This window comes from Xenopus tropicalis, chromosome 5, assembly GCF_000004195.4.
Source record: "Xenopus tropicalis strain Nigerian chromosome 5, UCB_Xtro_10.0, whole genome shotgun sequence".
Classification (NCBI taxonomy): Eukaryota; Metazoa; Chordata; class Amphibia; order Anura; family Pipidae; genus Xenopus; species Xenopus tropicalis.
This window is the reverse complement of record NC_030681.2, coordinates 48950688-48971300: the sequence shown is the minus strand read 5'-3', so window position 1 is coordinate 48971300 and position 20613 is coordinate 48950688. Positions and strand designations below refer to the sequence as shown.

The following is a 20613-nucleotide window of genomic DNA, read 5'->3' as shown; positions in this document are numbered from 1 at the left end:
TTGATTTAGGTTACAGGGCTAATTTACTTGTAGTTCAAGCTCAATGTGCTTTAATCGCCTCCAGCGAGGGTGACAACACCGTGGCATTGTAGTCAATCGAATTGCGTAATCAGATTTACTAAAACTCTAATATTTCACCTATTTTTATTTTTTAAAATTCAACTAAACTCATGTCCACAAATGTATTACAAAAAAATGTCTGTATGGGAAAAAGTCACAGAAACTGCAACTTTTTCAAATTGTTGCCCCAAAATCAAATTTTTCCAATTATCATACAAAAACCAGCTTCAAAAATCCAAAACCTCTACAGTTTTGAGGCGAAAGAAGAATATTTCAGGAAAGGGAAGGGACACCTGCCATTGACTTCTACACAATCTCAGCAAGTTTTAGCTGGTGAATTGTCGGATTTGGATTTTTAGCCATTTGGACACATAGATTTATCAGATTTATCTGAATTTCGGCTATTTTAAAGAATGGCAAAAATTCGGAGTAAATGCAATATTTTCGGATGTGCGTTAATTGCGTGAAAAATCGTGAAAGTCTCCCATAGGGCTCAATGGCACTCTGCAGCTCCAACCTGGCCCAAGGAAAGTCTCCCATAGGGCTCAATGGCACTCTGCAGCTCCAACCTGGCCCAAGGAAAGTCTCCCATAGGGCTCAATGGCACTCTGCAGCTCCAACCTGGCCCAAGGAAAGTCTCCCATAGGACTCAATGGCACTCTGCAGCTCCAACCCGGCCCAAGGAAAGTCTCCCATAGGGCTCAATGGCACTCTGCAGCTCCAACCCGGCCCAAGGAAAGTCTCCCATAGGGCTCAATGGCACTCTGCAGCTCCAACCCGGCCCAAGGAAAGTCTCCCATAGGGCTCAATTGCACTATGCAGCTCCAACCCGGCCCAAGGAAAGTCTCCCATAGGGCTCAATGGCACTCTGCAGCTCCAACCCGGCCCAAGGAAAGTCTCCCATAGGGCTCAATGGCACTCTGCAGCTCCAACCCGGCCCAAGGAAAGTCTCCCATAGGGCTCAATGGCACTCTGCAGCTCCAACCCGGCCCAAGGAAAGTCTCCCATAGGGCTCAATGGCACTCTGCAGCTCCAACCCGGCCCAAGGAAAGTCTCCCATAGGGCTCAATGGCACTCTGCAGCTGCAACCTGGCCCAAGGGAAGTCTCCCATAGGGCTCAATGGCACTCTGCAGCTCCAACCTCGCCCAAGGAAAGTCTCCCATAGGGCTCAATGGCACTCTGCAGCTCCAACCCGGCCCAAGGAAAGTCTCCCATAGGGCTCAATGGCACTCTGCAGCTCCAACCTGGCCCAAGGAAAGTCTCCCATAGGACTCAATGGCACTCTGCAGCTCCAACCTGGCCCAAGGAAAGCCTCCCATAGGGCTCAATGGCACTCTGCAGCTCCAACCTGGCCCAAGGAAAGTCTCCCATAGGGCTCAATGGCACTCTGCAGCTCCAACCTGGCCCAAGGAAAGTCTCCCATAGGGCTCAATGGCACTCTGCAGCTCCAACCTGGCCCAAGGAAAGTCTCCCATAGGGCTCAATGGCACTCTGCAGCTCCAACCTGGCCCAAGGAAAGTCACAATACCGAAGCTTGAATGAATAATGAAACTTTCGTAGACGTTGCAACAAATAGGATTTTGTCACACAAATTGCCGCAAAGCACAAAAAAGACGCAGAATTTAATGAAAATATTGTGGAAAATATGCAAGGTTCTATAAATTAGAAAAAATTTAAAATTTTCTTAATCGTATACAATTGTGCTTTGATAAGTGCTCTGAGAAAAGTTGCATCTTTTTTTGGTGACTTAGGGCTAAAAAATCAGAATCAGGAAAAAAAAATCAGATTAGTAAATGCCCCCCTTAATATTTAGCAGCATAGACTGGAATAAATAACAAACCCAGAACTCTCTATAGCCATGAATGATAGTCTGGATTTGATGGATACTTTCTCCCAAGTGCAGTTTTCAGATCTCTCCAAGTGTTCAACTGTATTTAGATCTTAACTCATTGTTGGCCACTTCAGAACAGTCCAGCGTTGTGTCTTTAACCTTTGCTCAATGATTTTTGAAGTGTTCTTAAAAAGTCCTGCTGGAGGCCCATGATTTGTGACGGTGACTCTGGCTTTAATATTGGTCTCCAAAATGCCTCATGGTTTCACAATACCATGCAAGGGCTCATGGTACATAGTTCCAGAGGAAACAATGCAACCCCAAAACATTGGTGAGCCCCTCCATGTTTGACTGTAGAGATGTGTGCAGGGAGTTCTTTTCTTTGGAGGCGTCTTTTTTTCTGTAGACAAAAATATATTGTACCTTACCAAAAAGTTGCAATTTTATCTTGTGTTCACAAGACATTCTCCTGCAGAGGTTCTTGTGTGTTTTGGCAAACTCCAGTCAGGCTTTCTTTTGTTTCTCCTTCCTACCAAACGGTCCCATTTCATTGAGTTGAGATGGTAGATGTGATTGGGGGTCTTGATAACTCTGCATGCAACACACACAGTACCATTAAAGGAGAAGGAAAGTCATTTTGATATTTTACTGCCAACAGATTTGCCACATTAGTGCCACCTAGAACACTATATTTATTCTGCAGAAAGCTTTACCATACCTGAGTAAACAGACTTAGAAGCTCCCTCTGTTTGTTTAAAGAGGACCTGTCACCCAGACATAAAAACTGTATAATAAAAATCCTTTTCAAATTAAACATGAAATCCAAATTCATTTTTATATGAACACATCCAAACCCATTGTAAAGGCACTTAAAAATCCCAGCTGTCAATCATATATTGGTTGCCCCGCCTCTATGCCTTAGGCATAGAGGCGGGGCAGACAATAACTTTAGCTTTCCGTTCAGCACTATCTAGATGTCACTGCACATCTCACTTTTCCCCTCCCTGCTCCTCATCTAACTGTGTAGCCAGTGCATGGGCATAGGCATCTGGTCCCCCATTCTGGCACATAAACAAGATTTTGGCATGATACAAAGCTTGTCTTCATAACAGTGTCCACAAAATGGTGCCTGCCTGCTTGCTGTGATTGAGTAATTCCAAGACGGAAAGAAACAAGATTTATATTATTTATATAGAGTAAGTAAAGTTTATTTTGCTCAACTAACAATATAGAAAATAATTTGGAGTTATTTCTTAGGGTGACAGGTCCGCTTTAAGATAGCAGCTGCCTTTTTTAGCTTCTCAGTAGCTTCCGTAGCTCAGATCATACATTCTGATGGGAGAGGGAGTGAATTCTTATGGGAGAGGGAGCAGGCAAAGGGAGGGCGGAGAGAGCTGCGTAGATTTGGACCTGGGGAATGAAGTATTTTTCTGAGAGAGGAAGTGTAATACCAAAGAACAAGTTTACATGAAAGAAGACAAGAAAGCCTGTGTTTCTTTTGATAGAGAAGTCAGGGCAGCATTTCTGTGAGTGTTTATGGCTGTATTTACATAGACCTTTCTGATAAAGCTTACTTAGTCTTTACCTTTCCTTCTCTTTTAAGGTTTTCAGAGATGGACTACTACAGCCTTAAGATTGTCTTACAGTTTTCTTAAAGTTATCTCATACCTCCCAACTGTCACGATTTTCGCAGGACAGTCCCAATTTTAACAGCTCAGCCTACAGTCTCGGATTCTTACTGCAAAGTCCCTCATTTCTCTTTGATCTCCTGCACTAAATGCTAAAAAAGATACAATGTTTCTCAACTCTAATTAACGGAGTAGGCTTTTTGGCAGAGAGCCCAAAAGATTTAACAAGCTACACCTGCACATTGATACAATTGTAACTAATAAGCTAAATAAGTCTCTTGGGGGAACTGAGACTTAAAGGGCAATTTCTTCTTTTTTTTTAGCAAAACTGTAAAAATACATAAAACAAGACCCCCAAACCCCCAGAAATGTGTTCAAACTTGAATAACCTGCCAAATTTTGTAAAAATGGGAGTGGTATTTAGGGGGTGTAATTGAAAAATGAGCGTGTTATAAAAACTGTTGGTGCGCTTATGCGCGCCATTTCTTTTTGTCCCTCTTTACACTTTTCAAATGTTGGGAGGTATGGTTTTCTACTTATCTTTCTCTTCCTCGTGTTCACTGTTGGACACACAGACATTTAAACTGGCTGCATCTTTGTCAGGGCCAGAACTAGGGGTGGACAGAGGTGGGGGCCTAATGCTCAATAGTGGGGGGTCTGGGCACATGCCTTTTCTGCCTGCCTCCTCCTATTTCTGGCCGATCTGTAAGTCCAGGGCATTTGGTGCACGAATTGCCAACATGCTGGGAGTGTTCTTAATCCAGCCCAGGAAACAAGAGGGTTGGGGGTTGGGTTTGTAGAAGGGGCGTGCCTGGGGTGTTTGCAACCTTAGGCCTGACACTGACATGTGCTTCTTATAGTGCAGCCAAATGCAACTCATCACATGTGAGTTTACCTACAACTTAAAGGAAATCAACTGCTTGAAATCAAAATATGTTAAAAATGTTATTGCGTCTTATTTTTCGCATCTTAACACACAATTGACTAAAAGGATATTTGCATTAATTTAGACGCAATGCTGTTTGCGTTATTTAAGTCGCGAAGACTATATTCGTGCGGTATTTGACGCGCGCTACTTGTCGTGCATGCTAATTAATGTACATGCACTACTTATCTCGCGCACGCCATATTAGCCATACACACCATTATGTTCGTAAAACTACTTTTTTTTTAAATGCCCATTTCCCTGCAAACTCCCTGCAGGCTGCATCACTCTAGGGCCAACACAGGCTTGAATAAATCCCACTGCAAAGTCCATTTTGTGTTGCCAAAAGCTCATTAACCACAATTTTCTTTAAGTCCCGCCTGCCCCAAGTAGGTGTTAATATTCGCACAGACTAATGCGATATTTAGTGCGTCTCAGTGTTTGTGAATCATGTGTTAGTATTATTTCTGCACGAGAATTAACGCAATGCGGTAAAATTAACGCATGAATGAGAAAGAGATATATAAATGAAGTGAGTTTCCCTTTAAATGAAAGCATGCTGATCTTGATAAAAGAACAGTTAGCTAGAAAGGAATGTGGATGGGCAGAACCCGAGTATATAACCTAACCCTGCATATACCTAGTCGTGGCCCATAACAAACCGCAGCCTCCTCCTCCCAAACACTAATGAGTACCAGTCCCTGTTATTGCTGCTCATGGCACAGATAGTCAGCGATGCCCCTGCCATACCAGAAACTACTAGTGACAGTCACTGTCTGTTTAAATGCTCACTAGTGTCAGTAAGCCTTGCTGTAAAACAAAATACAATGTAGGAAAGACTGCAAGTTCAGTGTGCATCATTAATATGAAATATAAAGTAGTAGTGCGGGGAAGCAGGAGAAAGGTTGCACAAACATCTGCACACTGTATTACAGCCATCAATGTGCCCTGTATTGTGTCCCCCCAGGTCTGCCACTAGATGTCTCCATAATATTATGATTTTGAACCCCATCGCTCATTGCATTGCATCCTACATTGGTGTAAAAACAAGCGAAGGAGCAGCATTGCAGCACGTCATTACATTGCTGCGCTAGAGCCCTCTGGAAGCTGCAATGGAATCTATACACCCGCTGTTAGATTATCTGGCAGTGTCGGTACATTTGTACCATGAAATAACATTAATGGATATAATGCCAGTATAAAAAGCCTTGACTGTATGAACTAAAATAATAACTGTACCCCTTTTTTTTTTAAGGCAGATCTGTGTGATGTTTCCCTTCAATTTGGCTGCAAGTCACTAATGTTCATTCTAGCCAATGAATTATGTGGCAAATAAACCAGACCTAAGCACGTGCCGCTGTACTTCTATGGTACAGAAAGAAATGCCCATTGACTAAAACTTCACATTAATGATAAATTCAAATTAATTAGAATAGAATCAATACTCGGCTCCAGTAGGCTGTCTGAGAAATGAGTGCAAGTATTAGAGCCCAGTTTGAGGCAGTTGCTTACACTGTTCCCTCTAACCATGCACTTGTACACACACATACAGCAAACTGATGCATTTTTTGTGAAAAAAACAAAAAAAACCTGAAGGATTCCCAGCACTTAAATAATGTCCATATTTATCAAAACTTTCCTGTCAGGAAGGTAAAAGCACATATTTGTGATCCAGATCCAAAAATGATGGATTCAGTGTCTCCCTTTAATTGCCAGTAATGAACAGCATGGGTCAGTATTCCTATACAGGTACAGGATCAGTTATTCAGTGGGTGGGGGTAGAAAAAGAACATTTAAAAAATGATTGAAGGAGTAAAATATAGATAAGTTAAGAAATATGAGTAAGACCTGCAACCTTCATCTGGATATCCTACCCACAACTCACAGGGCACCCGAACAGCTGCACGACTCTAATAGGGGGTAGGACTTAAGTAGGGGGTAGGACTCTAGAAGGGCAGTAGCGGCAGGATTCTAGTAGGGGGTAGGACTCTAGAAGGGCAGTAGCGGCAGGACTCTAGTATGGGGTAGGACTCTAGAAGGGCAGTAGCGGCAGGACTCTAGTATGGGGTAGGACTCTTGAAGGGCAGTAGCGGCAGGATTCTAGTAGGGGGTAGGACTCTAGAAGGGCAGTAGCGGCAGGATTCTAGTAGGGGGTAGGACTCTAGAAGGGCAGTAGCGGCAGGACTCTAGTAGGGGGTAGGACTCTTTAAGGGCAGTAGCGGCAGGATTCTAGTACGGGGTAGGACTCTAGAAGGGCAGTAGCGGCAGGATTCTAGTAGGGGGTAGGACTCTAGAAGGGCAGTAGCGGCAGGACTCTAGTAGGGGGTAGGACTCTTTAAGGGCAGTAGCGGCAGGATTCTAGTAGGGGGTAGGACTCTAGAAGGGCAGTAGTGGCAGGACTCTAGTAGGGGGTAGGACTCTAGTAGGGCAGTAGTGGCAGGACTCTAGTAGGGTAGTAGCAGCAGGGGGTAGCCATGCATTCTCTGTCTCTGCTTAACTCCACACAAATTTACAGTTGCTGATAAGGCACAAATATCATTGCTTAGGCATCTGGCACGCTGGATGTGTTCCCACTGGCATCAGCACCCAAGTAGCACCTGAATCCTGCCAAGGAGCCTTTATGTTAGTTTCAGTTGCTATAAATATTGCTCACGTACAAATTTTCTGGCCAAAATCAGCCTGGCAATAATTTTCCTCATCTGGGAGCATCTCTGCTGCACAAATGATACCCTGCCTGCCATGAGCCTTAGGCTAATGCCCCAGGGAGCGTGTAAGTCGCCCCAATAGAGCATTAGCAATGTGGGAACCAAAGCAATGTGAAGGCCTTTCCACCAGCGACTCCTGTTGTTGTTGCTGGAAAGGCATTTTGACACAGTTAATGTAGCCATGTGCAGGCAGATTGCAGCTGCTGATACTGTCCTGTAGAATGATTCGGCAGCTTATCTGCCCGTGTATGGGCCCCACCGGTGCACCTCCCTGACTGGCATCTGGCCTGAAATTGGCAGGTTTGATTATTCCATTGGCTCGTTGATGCATGTAAAAAGAGTTTGGGAGCAACACAAGCATGAAAAATGTTTCTGGGGGTGCCAATAAGAATTGCTATTTGGTAGCCCCTGTGTGGGCTGGCAGCCTACATGAGGCTCTGTTTGGCAGTACATGTTGTTTTCATGCATTTGCGTTCAGGCCAAGAATTAAAGAATAAGCACCTGCTTTGGGGCCACTGGGAGCAACATCCAAGGGGTTGGTGAGCAACATGTTACTCCTGAGCCACTGGTTGGGGATCACTTATAGTGTATGGCCACCTTTAGTCACAGTGACAGCAGAGATCCATCGCCGGTGACTAACTCGCTCTTTTCCTACAATGTATATCAGTTGGGCATGTCTCCCCCACCCAAATGGCATCATCTGTACTGCATATATCCCCTCCGCTTGCCAGCACCATCACATTTTCCTAAAGCAAATAGCAGCTTTCACCCAGTGGCCATTTTTCCTCTGATACATACCGTATATACTCGAGTATAAGCCGATCCGAATATAAGCCGAGGTACCTAATTTTACCTAAGAAAACTGGAAAAACTTATTGACTCAAGTATAAGCCTAGGGGAAATGCAGCAGCTACTACTGTTTTTTTTTTTTTTTTTTAACTGTCAGGCAAGTTTGGGAAGGCTAAGGAGGCTGCCATACTAAGTAATGATAAGATGAAAATCAAAGCAACTGGCAAGCTTTGGTTAATTCTGTTTTGCTGCCCCAATGTCCTGCTAAGGGTACCATATATGCGGATTCCCAAATCAGTGCCTGCTGCCTCTTCCATTGGCTTGGCCTGTGAGTGAAGTATACGGTGTTCTGCATGTGAGCCACACTGAGTGGCAGCATTGTGTGCTAGAAAATATTGGCCTCTTAACTTAAACAGTAACAGTTAACTGTTAACGGTAGATATATGAGATATAACTCAGCAAAAAAGGAGAAAAACAGCAATGGGTTGTTGCACTTCTTTAACACCCTATCCCTTTTCCCCTGAAATACCTGTATGGCACAGGTGTGGAACAGACCTCTTAGTCATGGCCTGGAATGCCCCGAGGAAAAGGTTAAAGTGAGACACTGCCCAATCAGGGCCCTGCGTTGCGTCCCACACACAGACAACCATCTTACCCGCTTGCCCCCCTCCGCTTGCTTATCAGGTAGAGCAGGAAAAGAGACGCGCCAGCTACAGACGCCATGGTCACTGTCAGGGGAAAGGGCGGAGCTTAGACAGAAGGGAAGCCGGTCACCCACCCGCATCATTCTGGGAAAGCAATAACCCCGGCCACAATTCTTACCACATTGCTGTCACCATGGAAACCGCTTCAAGTTTCAGGTGCCGAACTTTGAATACAATGTACTTTCTCTGCACGCTAAATTTGGACGGTCACGGCCCAGCCTAGAGCAGAACTGGGCTATTGTTACGCGCCCTTGCGCACTGAGTTTTCCCAATACCGCTGCTGTGTGCTGCCGGGTTTTAGTTGCTGTATGCGCTTCCGTCCTTCGGGGGGGGGGGGTGCGCAGCGAATGCCATCTTCAAACACTGCAGTTCTCCCGGCTGGCTGCTTTGCTGTTTCAGGAGTCATGACCAGCAGTGCAAAGAATATACATTGCAAAGACAGATACTGTTTTATGAATATACTCGAGTATAAACCGAGGGCGACTTTTTCAGCACATTTTTGGTGCTGAAAAACTCGGCTTATACTCGAGTATATACGGTAATCAGATACGTTAACATCTGCAAACAGCATAGACGCACACAAAGACCCTTATTCAGCATACATTTCATCAAGAATACAGGCTTACACAGGCACAACTGTCTCTGATAAAAGTTCTGCTTTGTTTGAGCACTGTAATGGTAAAGCTGAGCTCAGGAGAAAACCTGAAGCAGACAATTAAAGCTGAGTTTCTATAGGAACCAGCAATGCCATCTCTTCACTGGCTGCTAGACTGGGGGCCGTTTAGTAATCTGAGCTTAGAACCACTGAGCATGCCCACAAGCCAACAGCCAAAGCAAATTCCTGAGGGAGGGGGCTGTGTGGGTTACAGGAGAAGAAGGAAATCTAAGTGATTAAGGGGATGTTGCAGCCTTACTATTAACCTCTGAACAACCAGATTGGCCGGTATTGAAAGATTTCAAAGAGGCTGTTCACTGATCATTTTTGTGTGTGGGGTTTACATGTCCTTTAAGGACATTTGGAAAAGTGTTTACAGTGATTGGGAATGTAAATTGCACTCGCAGCCACCCCTCCCCCATAAACTCCCAGATAAGTAGAAATAACCTGCAGAACATGTTCTAATAAAGATTGCTTTATTCTGATGAAAATAAAGTTTATATACATGACAATGAGTATCAAGCAACAAGTTAATAGAAGCGGAACTGCTACAGCTTTTTGTCAGTTAGAAGCCTATTCCCTTGAGTTTCTGTAACCAGATCCAGCAATGCAAAGGCAGTGACAATCCAATCATTTGCTCAGGAATAACAGTCGGACATATTCATAAAAGGAAATTCCTCTCTTTAAATAAAAAAAGTTCTTCTGGCTTTATATCCATGTATATTTGCTCATAATGGCAGCCTTGCACGGGTACTTTGGTTGTGTATGTAATGCGTCTGTCATATGCTGCTTGTGTTGGGAGAAACAGGTGGCAGTTGCAGCAGAACTACAGTGGCAGTGGGTAACAGACCCCATGCTTATAAGGTTGGGTTACTTTTGTTTGGTTGATTGTGAATGAGGTTAAAGCGGCAGTTTACCTTTGTTAAGTGTTATAGAATGGCCAATACTTCACTTTTCAGTTGTTTTTTTTGTTATAGTTTTTGAATTATTTGCTTTCCTTTTCTGTCTCTTTACAACTTTCAAATGGGGGTCACTGACCCCGGCAGCCAAAAGAACTAGAACTCTTTAAAGCTACAATTGTTTTGTTAATGTTTCTATTTATTACTTATCTTTCTATTCAGTCCCTCTCCTATTTATATTCCTGTCTCGCATTCAAACCACTGCCTGGTTGCTGGGTAAACTGGACCCTAGCAACCAGATAGCTGCTAAACAATTCAAAAACGTAAAAAAAAAAAAAAAATGAAGACCAATAGCAAATTGTCTCATAATGACACTCTCTACAACATTCTAAAAGTTAATTTAAAGGTGAACAACCCCTTTAAAATTAACGCTACATATATAGAATTTGTGACTGGCCTTTATTTTCTATTTACATTTTTATTGTGAGTGAATAAGAGAAGGGCTAAACAGAAATAGAAGCAATAAAAGCTGAGAAAAATAAAAATACAGCCTCATAATTTTTTATATTGCAGGAGCCTGTGGCCCCGGCAACCAGACAACAATTCTTAGCTGCAGTTCAAGAACAGAAAGATCAAGATTTGAAAAAAAAAAAAAAAAAAGTTGCTAAGAATAGGTCCATCTAACTTCCCCTTTAAGCATGTTTAAACACCTCTGTGGCATCCTGCTTTTGCTATAACATGTTGGCAAGACTGGCTGAGTTTCCTACATTGAGCCACAAGGAAGTTGCAGACCAATGGACTGCAGTGAGAATCTCAGTTGACACTTGCGTATTGTCCAGTAATGGCGAGCAATGTGCAAAGGTTAAATCCCATCAAAAACTGCATGCTGAGCACCAGCACTAAAGGGCTGCTTTGTGTCTAAGTAAATGGGAGTCACAGAGTACTAATAGTATGTATAAGCACTGCCCAGCCTTAAGGAAACTCTAGAAATGTTGTGGGCAAGCCCAATGCCACCCGGGATAACTACTCTTTCCTTTTTATGAAGATTACAGTACATCTAACAAGCTTCTTTAGATTCTAAGGAACAAAGTGGCTGAAGAGAGAGAAAAGAAAATCATAAAACAAATGTATGCCCCAGCTCAGCATATAAAAACAAGTAATTGAGTAATCCATGTCATTTTCATAGTTCCAATTTCTAAAGCAAATCAAGCTTTACTGTTGGCACAAATGGCACTCTGAGAGCAGGCCTTGCATACAGGATTACTAGCTGCTCACCAACTCTGCATGTGGCAGGGGTCACAGAATTCTCATTCCGGCTGCTGCTTGGTGGTTTGACCCAGAAGGTGCCAGGCAACAGACTGTTGGAAGGTTCCAAAAACAAGCTTTATACATCTCTACATAGCTTTAATTCTACATTCTTCCCATTCTATGTTCCCAAACCTTGGGTGGATATCCTGCATGGGCTTGTTTATCAACAAAAAAGAACTATGAGCTAAATCGACAGTGAATGATGTTGATGGGAGTAAGAAGGGAAGCAGTAAGGCACGGCAGGCTGCTGTGCAAAGATTAGTATGAGTTAAAAGAACAATAACGCAGTTATCTGCATATACCATGCACTGGCAAAGCAAAAGAAAGACAAAACACACACAGCTTTGCTGTATCTGATGAGACAAATATGTCTTCTACAAGTAAAGAGGACAAAATACATCTAGGACCCTAAGCAAACTAAAAATATTTTCTAAGAAAAGAGCCATGTTTGAATCATGGACCTATGAATGGTTTTGGGGTTACAACCCTTATATAAAATATAGATATTGCTATTGGGTGGAGGAGTAACATAACAAATAGTTTGCTTCAAGAAAATGTGCTGCAAATGGTATCCTAGTTTCGGTACCTCTACTGTGTCCTATTTTTGTATTGTCTCCCAACAACAGTGTATTGAATATTTGTATGATGGTATATTGTGCCAACAAAGTGCACTTGATTATCTATAGAGATACTAGAGGTCTACTGGCAAGCATCATTTTATACCATTATGTATAAACTGAACTTCCACGGCGACACTGAACCTCAGTGACCTATACCTATTGCATAATGAGGACTGCTATTGTACTAACTGGATTCAAATGATACGATCTCAGCTAGAGAGATTAGGCTTCCCAATAATATAAAATGATGTGGTTTTAAAAAGAAACCCTTCCAAGAGCTCTGGAGATTAGAAATTTGTATTTATGGACCATGGATATAAGTATTGGTTAGTGAGTGCAGTATGGCGTATGATCAATAATAAACATGATGAAAAAAATTCATGATATATTAAATGTGTATGCATTTCTATTTATTTTTTTACCCCAAATCCTTGCTTTCCATTATTCACAAAAACACTTCAATTTCCGAAACATGTTCCACTTACAAGCCTCAGTAGTTCTACTGACAAAAGGGCCATCTTTCCAGTTGTGTAGGACCAACAGAACAAATAGTATTATAAAATAGGAATCAAGAGGGAGCCTTAATGCAAAAGGTTACCTAACACAAAAGCATGGTTTCCTTTGCCGACCTGTGAGTTTCGCTCTCTACTCTACACACGTGGTAGAAGAAAGAAAAAGTGATTAAAAAAAAAAAACAAAAACAAAAAAAAAACAGCAGTTTCTAAGTAAAAAAGCATTTAGAAGGAAACAAAGTATATAAAGAGCAGAATTAATCCAGCACTCCTTCTTGCTCTTTTTTAATAGATGCCAGCATAGAGTGCTCATTATCTGCAGCCTCTGAGTCCCCACTGCTCAACAGGAGGGGCTTCCCTTCCTCTTCCAGAGCAAAGACATCTGAGTTTTGCGATTGGCACGTGTGTTTGACCACCTCATTGGGTGTTGAGAAAGTTTTGTCACAGACGTTGCACTTGTAACGTTTATTTGTTTGAACTAGCATGTTGTCCATTTGGCTGCCTTCGTCAAACGAGCACAACTCCAGAGTCTGTTTGTCCACCACCGTGTAGGTATCAGAACTCTTTAGACACACATGCCTCGCTGCTTGGTTAGCCCTGCAGAAGCTCTTGTCACATGTACTACATTTGAATGGCTTTCCTGTGTGGATATACATGTGTTCCCTCCAATGGCTTTTTTGAATAAATTTTCGCCCGCAAATGCTGCACTCATATTTTCTACGCTTCACTTCCCTTTCCTGGTCTGCCTGCTCAAGATTATCAATATCTGCAATGTCGGTGGGGGGTGGGGTTTCTGCCTGCTGCTGCCCATCAATGATTGGAGAGTCAGAAATTTGTGGCATATCACTGTCACTTATTATGCCAGCCTCTGTAGTTTCCATGGATTCTTTTCCTAGATCAGCTCCATTGTTGCAAAAAGAGGGGGATATGCTGGTCTCTGTCTGTCCAGCAGCAGAACTAAATGGTATTCCTGTATGAAGCTGAAGGTGCTCACGAAGGCTACTCCTCAGGTTAAAGCGACGGCCACACAGATGACAGGCATAGTATTTAGGAAAGCTACCATTCCGTTTCATGATGCTCGGCTTGACGTGCGCAATTGTCAGTGATGTATTTTGCTCATCAGTTGGCGATTCCTCCATGCTGTTCTCCTCCACAGAAGTTGCTGTTGGGAGCACAGATGAACTGGCTTCAGGAGACAGGGGAGCATGAACTGTTTCAGAGAAAGTTAGATTTGTGCGGTTAGCTGTAGGAAGTGCAGACGGAAGCTGACTTATTTGTACATTCTCTGATGTGGTATCTTGACCCAGCCTGGAGGTTTGTGACCGAGTATCACGAGTTGCCTTTTCAGTGGCTGGAGTGACCTTTGCAGGGGGCCTTATCTGGTGATCAGCAATCTGAATACCATACAGAGATGATGCTAATGGGAATACTTGATCTGCATGGGAAAATCCACCGTGACTTGCAAGGCTGGCTTCTTGGATGAGGGGGAAGGCGTGTAAAAATTTGATGCCTTGCTCCAGTCGTACAGGATCAATAAGCTGAGGTGCCATTTTCCCAGTGTACATAAGGTGTAATAGATAGCTAAATATGTCTGGTTGGATGTCTGTTGATTTCAAACGAACACATTCACTGCAAAGAAACAAAAGACAGGATTATTATTTTTACTTAGATCAATTATTATAGCAACCACAAATAAACATTTTGTCAGCTATAACCCAGTATCAGAGTGGCAAATAAGCCCTTTCTAGCATGCGAATAAGAGAGCCCAATGGACTGGGATGTGCCGCACCTTTTCTACTAATTATCAAACTCCAAGAGTAGATTTAATTACAAAACAAATTCATCTGTTTCTGTAACTCTTTATATCAGTATAGGGTTAACCCTGTTTTACAGAATTACAGGGCAAGGAAAGATCAGTGCAGCCATGTGGCCTCTTTTCCAAATGCTTCCTTAATTGGGCTCAAACTTCCCACAATGCCTTCTGGGTTGGCGCATTTGCATGCTGCTGCTCATTGTCCTGCACAGGCGCAGAGTCTGAGCTACCCCTACAAATTATTTAACTCTAAGAGGCCATAACATTTAAAAATAAGTGTCCACACACTGGACAATGCAGTCATTGGGCAGTTATTGTGCAACGTATCCAATAATGTGCATTACTGGATGTTCTAAACTGACCAATATGATCCAGTCAATCAGATCACTTAAGACAGTGCTGTCCAACTTCTGAGGTGCTGAGGGCCGGAATTTCTCTCGCATACATGGTGGAGGGCCGATAATGGAAGCCAGTTTTGGCCACTCCCCCATTTGAAACCACCCCCACTTCAAACCACACCCATTTTATCACAATGGTCGCTGCAGGGATATCAACTATCATTCATATGTTAAAGAATTATATTATGTCATATTAAGACACACCCTTAAGTCCATATACCTCCTCCCCTGTGGATAGCATAGCAACCCGCAGCACATAATTACACACCTTAGGGACCATTTAATGGCTATTTCCAACTGCTAACAAACTCCAAGAACAAAACCCTGCCAGGTTCACCTCCCACAGGCAGCATAGGACAGACAGAGTATGGCACACACAGGCAGCACTCTGCCTGCCCTATGCTGCCTGTGTGTGCCATACACTCCCTGCCCTATGCTGCCTATGTGCCATACTTTGCCTACCCTATGCTGCCTATACACAGGCCAGGCAGTACATACAATGTCTAAGGTGTGAAGAGGTGAACAATGGGGGTGATTACAGCCTGAGCCTGAGGTGTGAACACTGCAGGGGGTGAACAATGCAGGGATTAAAAGGTGTGAACAACACAGGGGATTACATTTTTAAACAATACAGAGGGATTACAGCCTGAATCTGAGGTGAGAACCATGCAGGGGGGGCAGTTAATCTCAGTACTGATACCATTTAAAGTTTACACAAAGTTAAGCCATCAAAGCAGCCAGACAGGTGGGGGGCCACACAGAGGGGGGTCGAGGGCCGCATGCGGCCCGCGGGCCGCCAGTTGGACAGCACTGACTTAAGATATTCAGATTCAACATTTTTCAGGTTGATGGCAAAATCAGCTAAAATGCTGATTGAGGATCACATTGGTCAAACTATTTAGCCAGAAACAACTAAACTGAGCGAGTGCACAGGTATACAACAGTATATACAAACAAAAAATAATAAAATAATCTAGTTGTTCATAATATTATTTGTATTTTCAGATAAAGTGACTAATTCATAAAACCAAGGAATTTTCCAAATTAGCACTTAGATTGAAAGCTCTAGGGGGCAAAGGCTTCCGTCCTATGGTGTCTCTTACCACATGGCACTTAAAGTCAACCCAAAATAAAAATGTTGCCTAATAATAGAAAACAAATTTTAAGCAACTTTGCAATATACAATGATTACAAATTTGTAATGGTTTTTGAGTTATTTGTATATATAATTGCTATTAGAAGCAGTGTCTGCCTGTCCTTTCTATTCTCTGCCCTGGTGGCTCTGGCACTTAAAACAATGTAACACAAGGCAGCAGATTGGTAGACCTGACTTGCTGGAGGAAACTGACCTTTGCAACATTGTTTAAGGAGTTAAGCAAATGCTGCTTCCAGTAGCAATTACATTTACAAATAACTTTTAAAGCACTAAAAATGTTTAATTCATATTGGATAGTTATGTTACGCCCAATGATCTCATAGGGGGTAAGGGAAATAGTGGTCTCTCTAAAGGAAAATGTAAGGAGTGCTGAAAGCAAGAATTGCTTGCCAAGTAGTATAGATTAGAGTTGGTTTGTAAAACTTTAGACATTTTCATTTTAGAACCATTTTACTACATTTGTAATGCTTTGTAATAAGAAATGAAATATCATTACCTTGTCTGGTGTACAAAGAGCATCTTGAAATAGTTGGAAAATGATGCAAGGACAGATTTGTGAGCCTTAAAGTAGACATCACCAATTGCAACTGTGCAGTCACATAGAAAACCAAACTCTCTCTGGGCATTTAACTGCTGCAGCAGTATTAGTCCATGGTTGGCCAAATCCATCTTTTCTTGTGGTAACCTGAAAGAAATGATAAATCCTTAATAGACAAATGTATTTGATTTCTATGAATGAAAAAATGGAGGGGCTGAGCTTGCATTTAAATATTAGCTAAGCCTTACGTCTGGAATATCAGCAAATATAAAAAGCCACTGGAATAAACAGGAGGCAATAACAATTCTGTCTGTGTATAAATCAGAGCAGAGCGCACCAACTAATTTAAAGAACTGGATGATCTACCATACAATGAGAGGCCATGCAACCTGGGGTTGCTCATATAACATATACATAACAATGTCAGTATACAGTTTGTCTAAGCAACTCTTTTCTGTAGGTCAGTGCAGACACCAAGTAAGAAAAATGAAGCTTTTACCATAAGCATATTATTGGAAGGATGTCACTATGGCTTTAATTTCCCCAGCGGATAGGGTTACCACCTTTATCTGGAAAAAATATACCAGCATTTCTATATTTTTCCCTATTAATAACACTGGCATCAAGCATCATTCTTACCAGTTAGGAGGCATCCCTACTGGCAGAGCTGTACTTACTACAGAGTTATAGCTATGCTGGCACTGATTCGTCATATTAATACATAATATACAAAAAGCCAGGACATTTTCCCTACTATGAGAAGGGGCTCTATTTGGCTAACTGTGCATTTAGCTATTATTATTAATAACATTTATTTATAAAGCGCCTACATATTCTGCAGTGCTGTACAATAAGCTAAATCATATAATAGGTTGCCAGTAGGCTCTGATCTACAAATCTCTCCCGGGCCTCTTGTGGAAAATAAAGATTTGCTTTTCTGACCAGGTTCATCTGCCTTCTCGGATGGAGTCAAATCCATTTTAGTCCCCTAGTCAGTATAAAGTTAACCCACTGCTGGTAGGGTTGGGTAGCAGGTCAGGGGGCAGGGGCAATGTGTAGTTGGGTCTAGGCCCGCACAGGACTCTCTCATACAATATCACAGGACTGCTAGCCCACGGCCCCTTGTAATGGAAGTAAAGTACACTAGGAGGCCTGAGAGAACTGCCTTGTGACTAAACTATCAGTAAAAAGCTGAAACTGCAAGCTGAACCACAAGTACATTCACTTTTAGCTATTGAAAGTCACTGGGCAACTGCACAAGGAGAACAATACCACAAGGTAGAGTGGCCCTTTTGGGGAAGCGGGATTGACTGTGCCACGGCAGCACATAACTGGGCACTATAATAGGTGGTTGTGAGTGCCATAAGGCTGAGAAATTGTGACCAATCTCACAGTCCATAGCCTGCCTGGTGGCACTGCAGCCCAGGGTTGCCAAATTGGGCTACTAACTTAAAGCCCAGGCAGGATTCCAAAGTACAAACCCGCTAATTTGGGCTATTTTTTGGAGCCTTGGCGGGTTTGTAGTTTGGAAACTAGTCAAAGTTTTCCCCTATTAAACCTGACATGCGTGTCCCACTGTGTGCTGGGTAATGTAGTTTGTATCTAACAATTAGCCTACAGATAGGATTAATATAAAACTACAATACCCAGCATGCAATTGGACAGTATAGACAGAGACTGTTTTGTATTCCTTGCTCTTTTAGGCCTGTCTGCCCTACAACCAGCTCCCTGCTCTATAGGGTATGGGATTGTACCATTACTTTCTACTGTGGGGGGGGGGCTACAATTTGTTTCTGCAGTCGATCCTTAAGCTATAATTCTAGGGGAGAAAGCCTCGTCTGGGTACAGCCCTGCAATACAGGCACAGAGGGGGTTGCGCTGTGAGGCCCAATAGCGGACATACTATAGCGCGGATACCCCATTGTAGCGAGCCGTCGGCGTGGCACCGCTGGAGGCGGCACTTTCGCTAAGCCGGGAGTACTAAAGCTCGCTTAGTCATGGATGTAACACTGTGCTAGAGTCCTGGGCCTTTTCAAAACGACACTTATACTCTAAGGTGACTGTAGACACCCCAATAAAGCACTGGGAATGGGCGAGCCCAAACTCCAAGGCAAGGAAAGCTCGGCGAGCATCCCAACCACGTGATATTCCGGGGGGAGCAGGGAGAGGGGGCGGCGGCACAGCTGGGGGGAGGGGCCGGCAGACACCACCCACTTCCGCGCAGCTGTGTGACAAGAGCAGCGTCTGGTGGGGGGAAGGTGGAAATAACGAACAAAGATGGCCGCAGCCTTGATTGTTGCCTGAGCGGAGGAGGCGGGGTGAGGAGGAGTGGGCCTGGGCGCCGCAAATACATGGCGGGCGGCAGAGAGGCGAAGGAGGGGGTGGGGAAGACGGGCTAATGACTGACGATTTCGGGCGCTTTGTCCGTTCCCTGTACCATTGCTCCCGGGCCGCCGCGTAACGTGTAGGGGAAAGCGGGGCCGCAGGCGTCCCGTGTGATAAGCACAACAAAGCAATGCGTTCCGCCCGTATGGCCGTGAGGCACTGGGCCCTGTAGCCCACTCTGTCGCTATGAGCCCATTCCCTACAGCGCTGCAGAGAGGCCCGGGGCACCGCGCTGCCGATATAATGCGGATAAACCCGAGCGTACGGGCCGCAGCGCCTCCGGATGGGGCCACGTGGTGTTGGCAGCGGCGCAGCTCCGACTTACTCAGTAGCACTCACCTCCGCGCTCTAATCCTACGGTGTCAGTGAGGGGAAACCAGAGCCCGTGTACGGTGCCAGCCGTGTCCTCCGCGCTTCTTCTCTTCCTCTCCGAGGGAGGGGAAAAACGGTCGGTGCTTTCCTGTCCGGTTACGTTAAGGTCACATGACCGGCAGCGGGGGAGGGGGGGTGAGTCGTGCAGTGAAGCTTTGCATGCTCTCTCCCGCCGGGAGTGTTAGGCGAGAGCCGCCCTCCCCTCCCCCTCCGCCTATCACTGAGCTCTCTATGTCTGTGTGGGGCTCGTTGCCTGTGGCGAGGGAAGCTGCAAACACCGCGGCCCCTCCGCCGCCGCCATCTCGGTACTCCCATCGCTCTTGCTGTGTTTATCAAGTTCCTTAGGAGGAAAAGCGAATAAACAAAGTAGGTTGGAGCAGGCGTACTCGGCTCCGGATAAAACGTGCTTAGCAGCCAACTCACATGTGGGACAATAACCGTGTAACAGAGGCGTCCCACTATAGCTCAGCAGTCAGTCATGGGGGCTGAACTTGCCAACTTATTCTGTGCGCTACCTCCTTATTTACCTACATGCACATGGCGGGGTAACTTGCCCTTTAAATTCTGCCAGCGGCGCCGCTTATGGATTCATCTCTATACTTTCCAGTTTGATTTCTTGTGGGGTCCCACAGCCTCACCTTTGTTATTCGTTTAATGTCGGTGTTTATCAATAAAGTATAATCCATGCACTGATTAATATATTGTCTCCTTATTTTAGGAAAATCTATATATTATATACACAACACATATATCCTTTACCTGCATGTCTTGATTTGTCCTCATTTTAACTGGTATATGTCATAGGCATCCTTATATAAATATGAGCATCATGTTCTATAGCTTTTATACCAGGAAACAAGGTCAGGTTGAGTCAAATATGCCCCTTTATTATGTTTCTAGTTGTGAGGCATTGTAGAAGAAATCCCTTTGACATTAAACCCTTTCCCAATAAGTGCTTTCCCCATGAGGTTGCCATAGATATAATGTGTGCATTTTAGACTGGTCTGTAAGCTATGTGTAGTAGATACATTACAGACATGTTAGGAAAGAGTAATTAAATTTGAAGGAAGTTTTAGTCAATTCTTGGCTAGAATAGTAGGCAATAGACTCCCCTATTCATGTTTTCATTCTTTCTCTCGAAAAGCTGCTGCCTGTATATACATAAAGACCATTCTTATTCTGTTATGGCTTATTATAGCTGCCTTTAGCCAATTGTTTGCATGTCTGAAGCAAAGAAGTAAAATCAAAGGGGAACTATTACAAACACTCTGATATACTTAAGGCTTTATATAATGGTAAAAAGCCACTTGTAAT

At 43.7% G+C, this 20613-nt stretch overlaps 1 protein-coding gene across 4 annotated transcripts; it reads right to left on the bottom strand.

The window, feature by feature from the left end:
• Positions 1 to 9757: 9757 nt before the first annotated feature.
• On the bottom strand, positions 9758 to 20317 carry zbtb2 (zinc finger and BTB domain containing 2). 4 transcript variants are annotated; one of them, XM_012963016.3, is made up of 3 exons: positions 19253 to 20317; positions 16501 to 16689; positions 9758 to 14266 (listed from the first exon to the last, which is right to left on the bottom strand). In XM_012963016.3, the coding sequence occupies exons 2-3, from the start codon at positions 16671 to 16673 to the stop codon at positions 12895 to 12897; spliced, it is 1545 nt and encodes a 514-aa protein (XP_012818470.1). In that variant the 5' UTR covers positions 16674 to 16689; positions 19253 to 20317; the 3' UTR covers positions 9758 to 12894. The 4 variants fall into 4 exon arrangements, with proteins under 4 accessions (XP_012818470.1, XP_012818469.1, XP_012818468.1 ...); XM_012963015.3 differs by lacking the exon at positions 19253 to 20317 and adding an exon at positions 18446 to 18698; XM_012963014.3 differs by lacking the exon at positions 19253 to 20317 and adding an exon at positions 17042 to 18435.
• Positions 20318 to 20613: the final 296 nt, after the last annotated feature.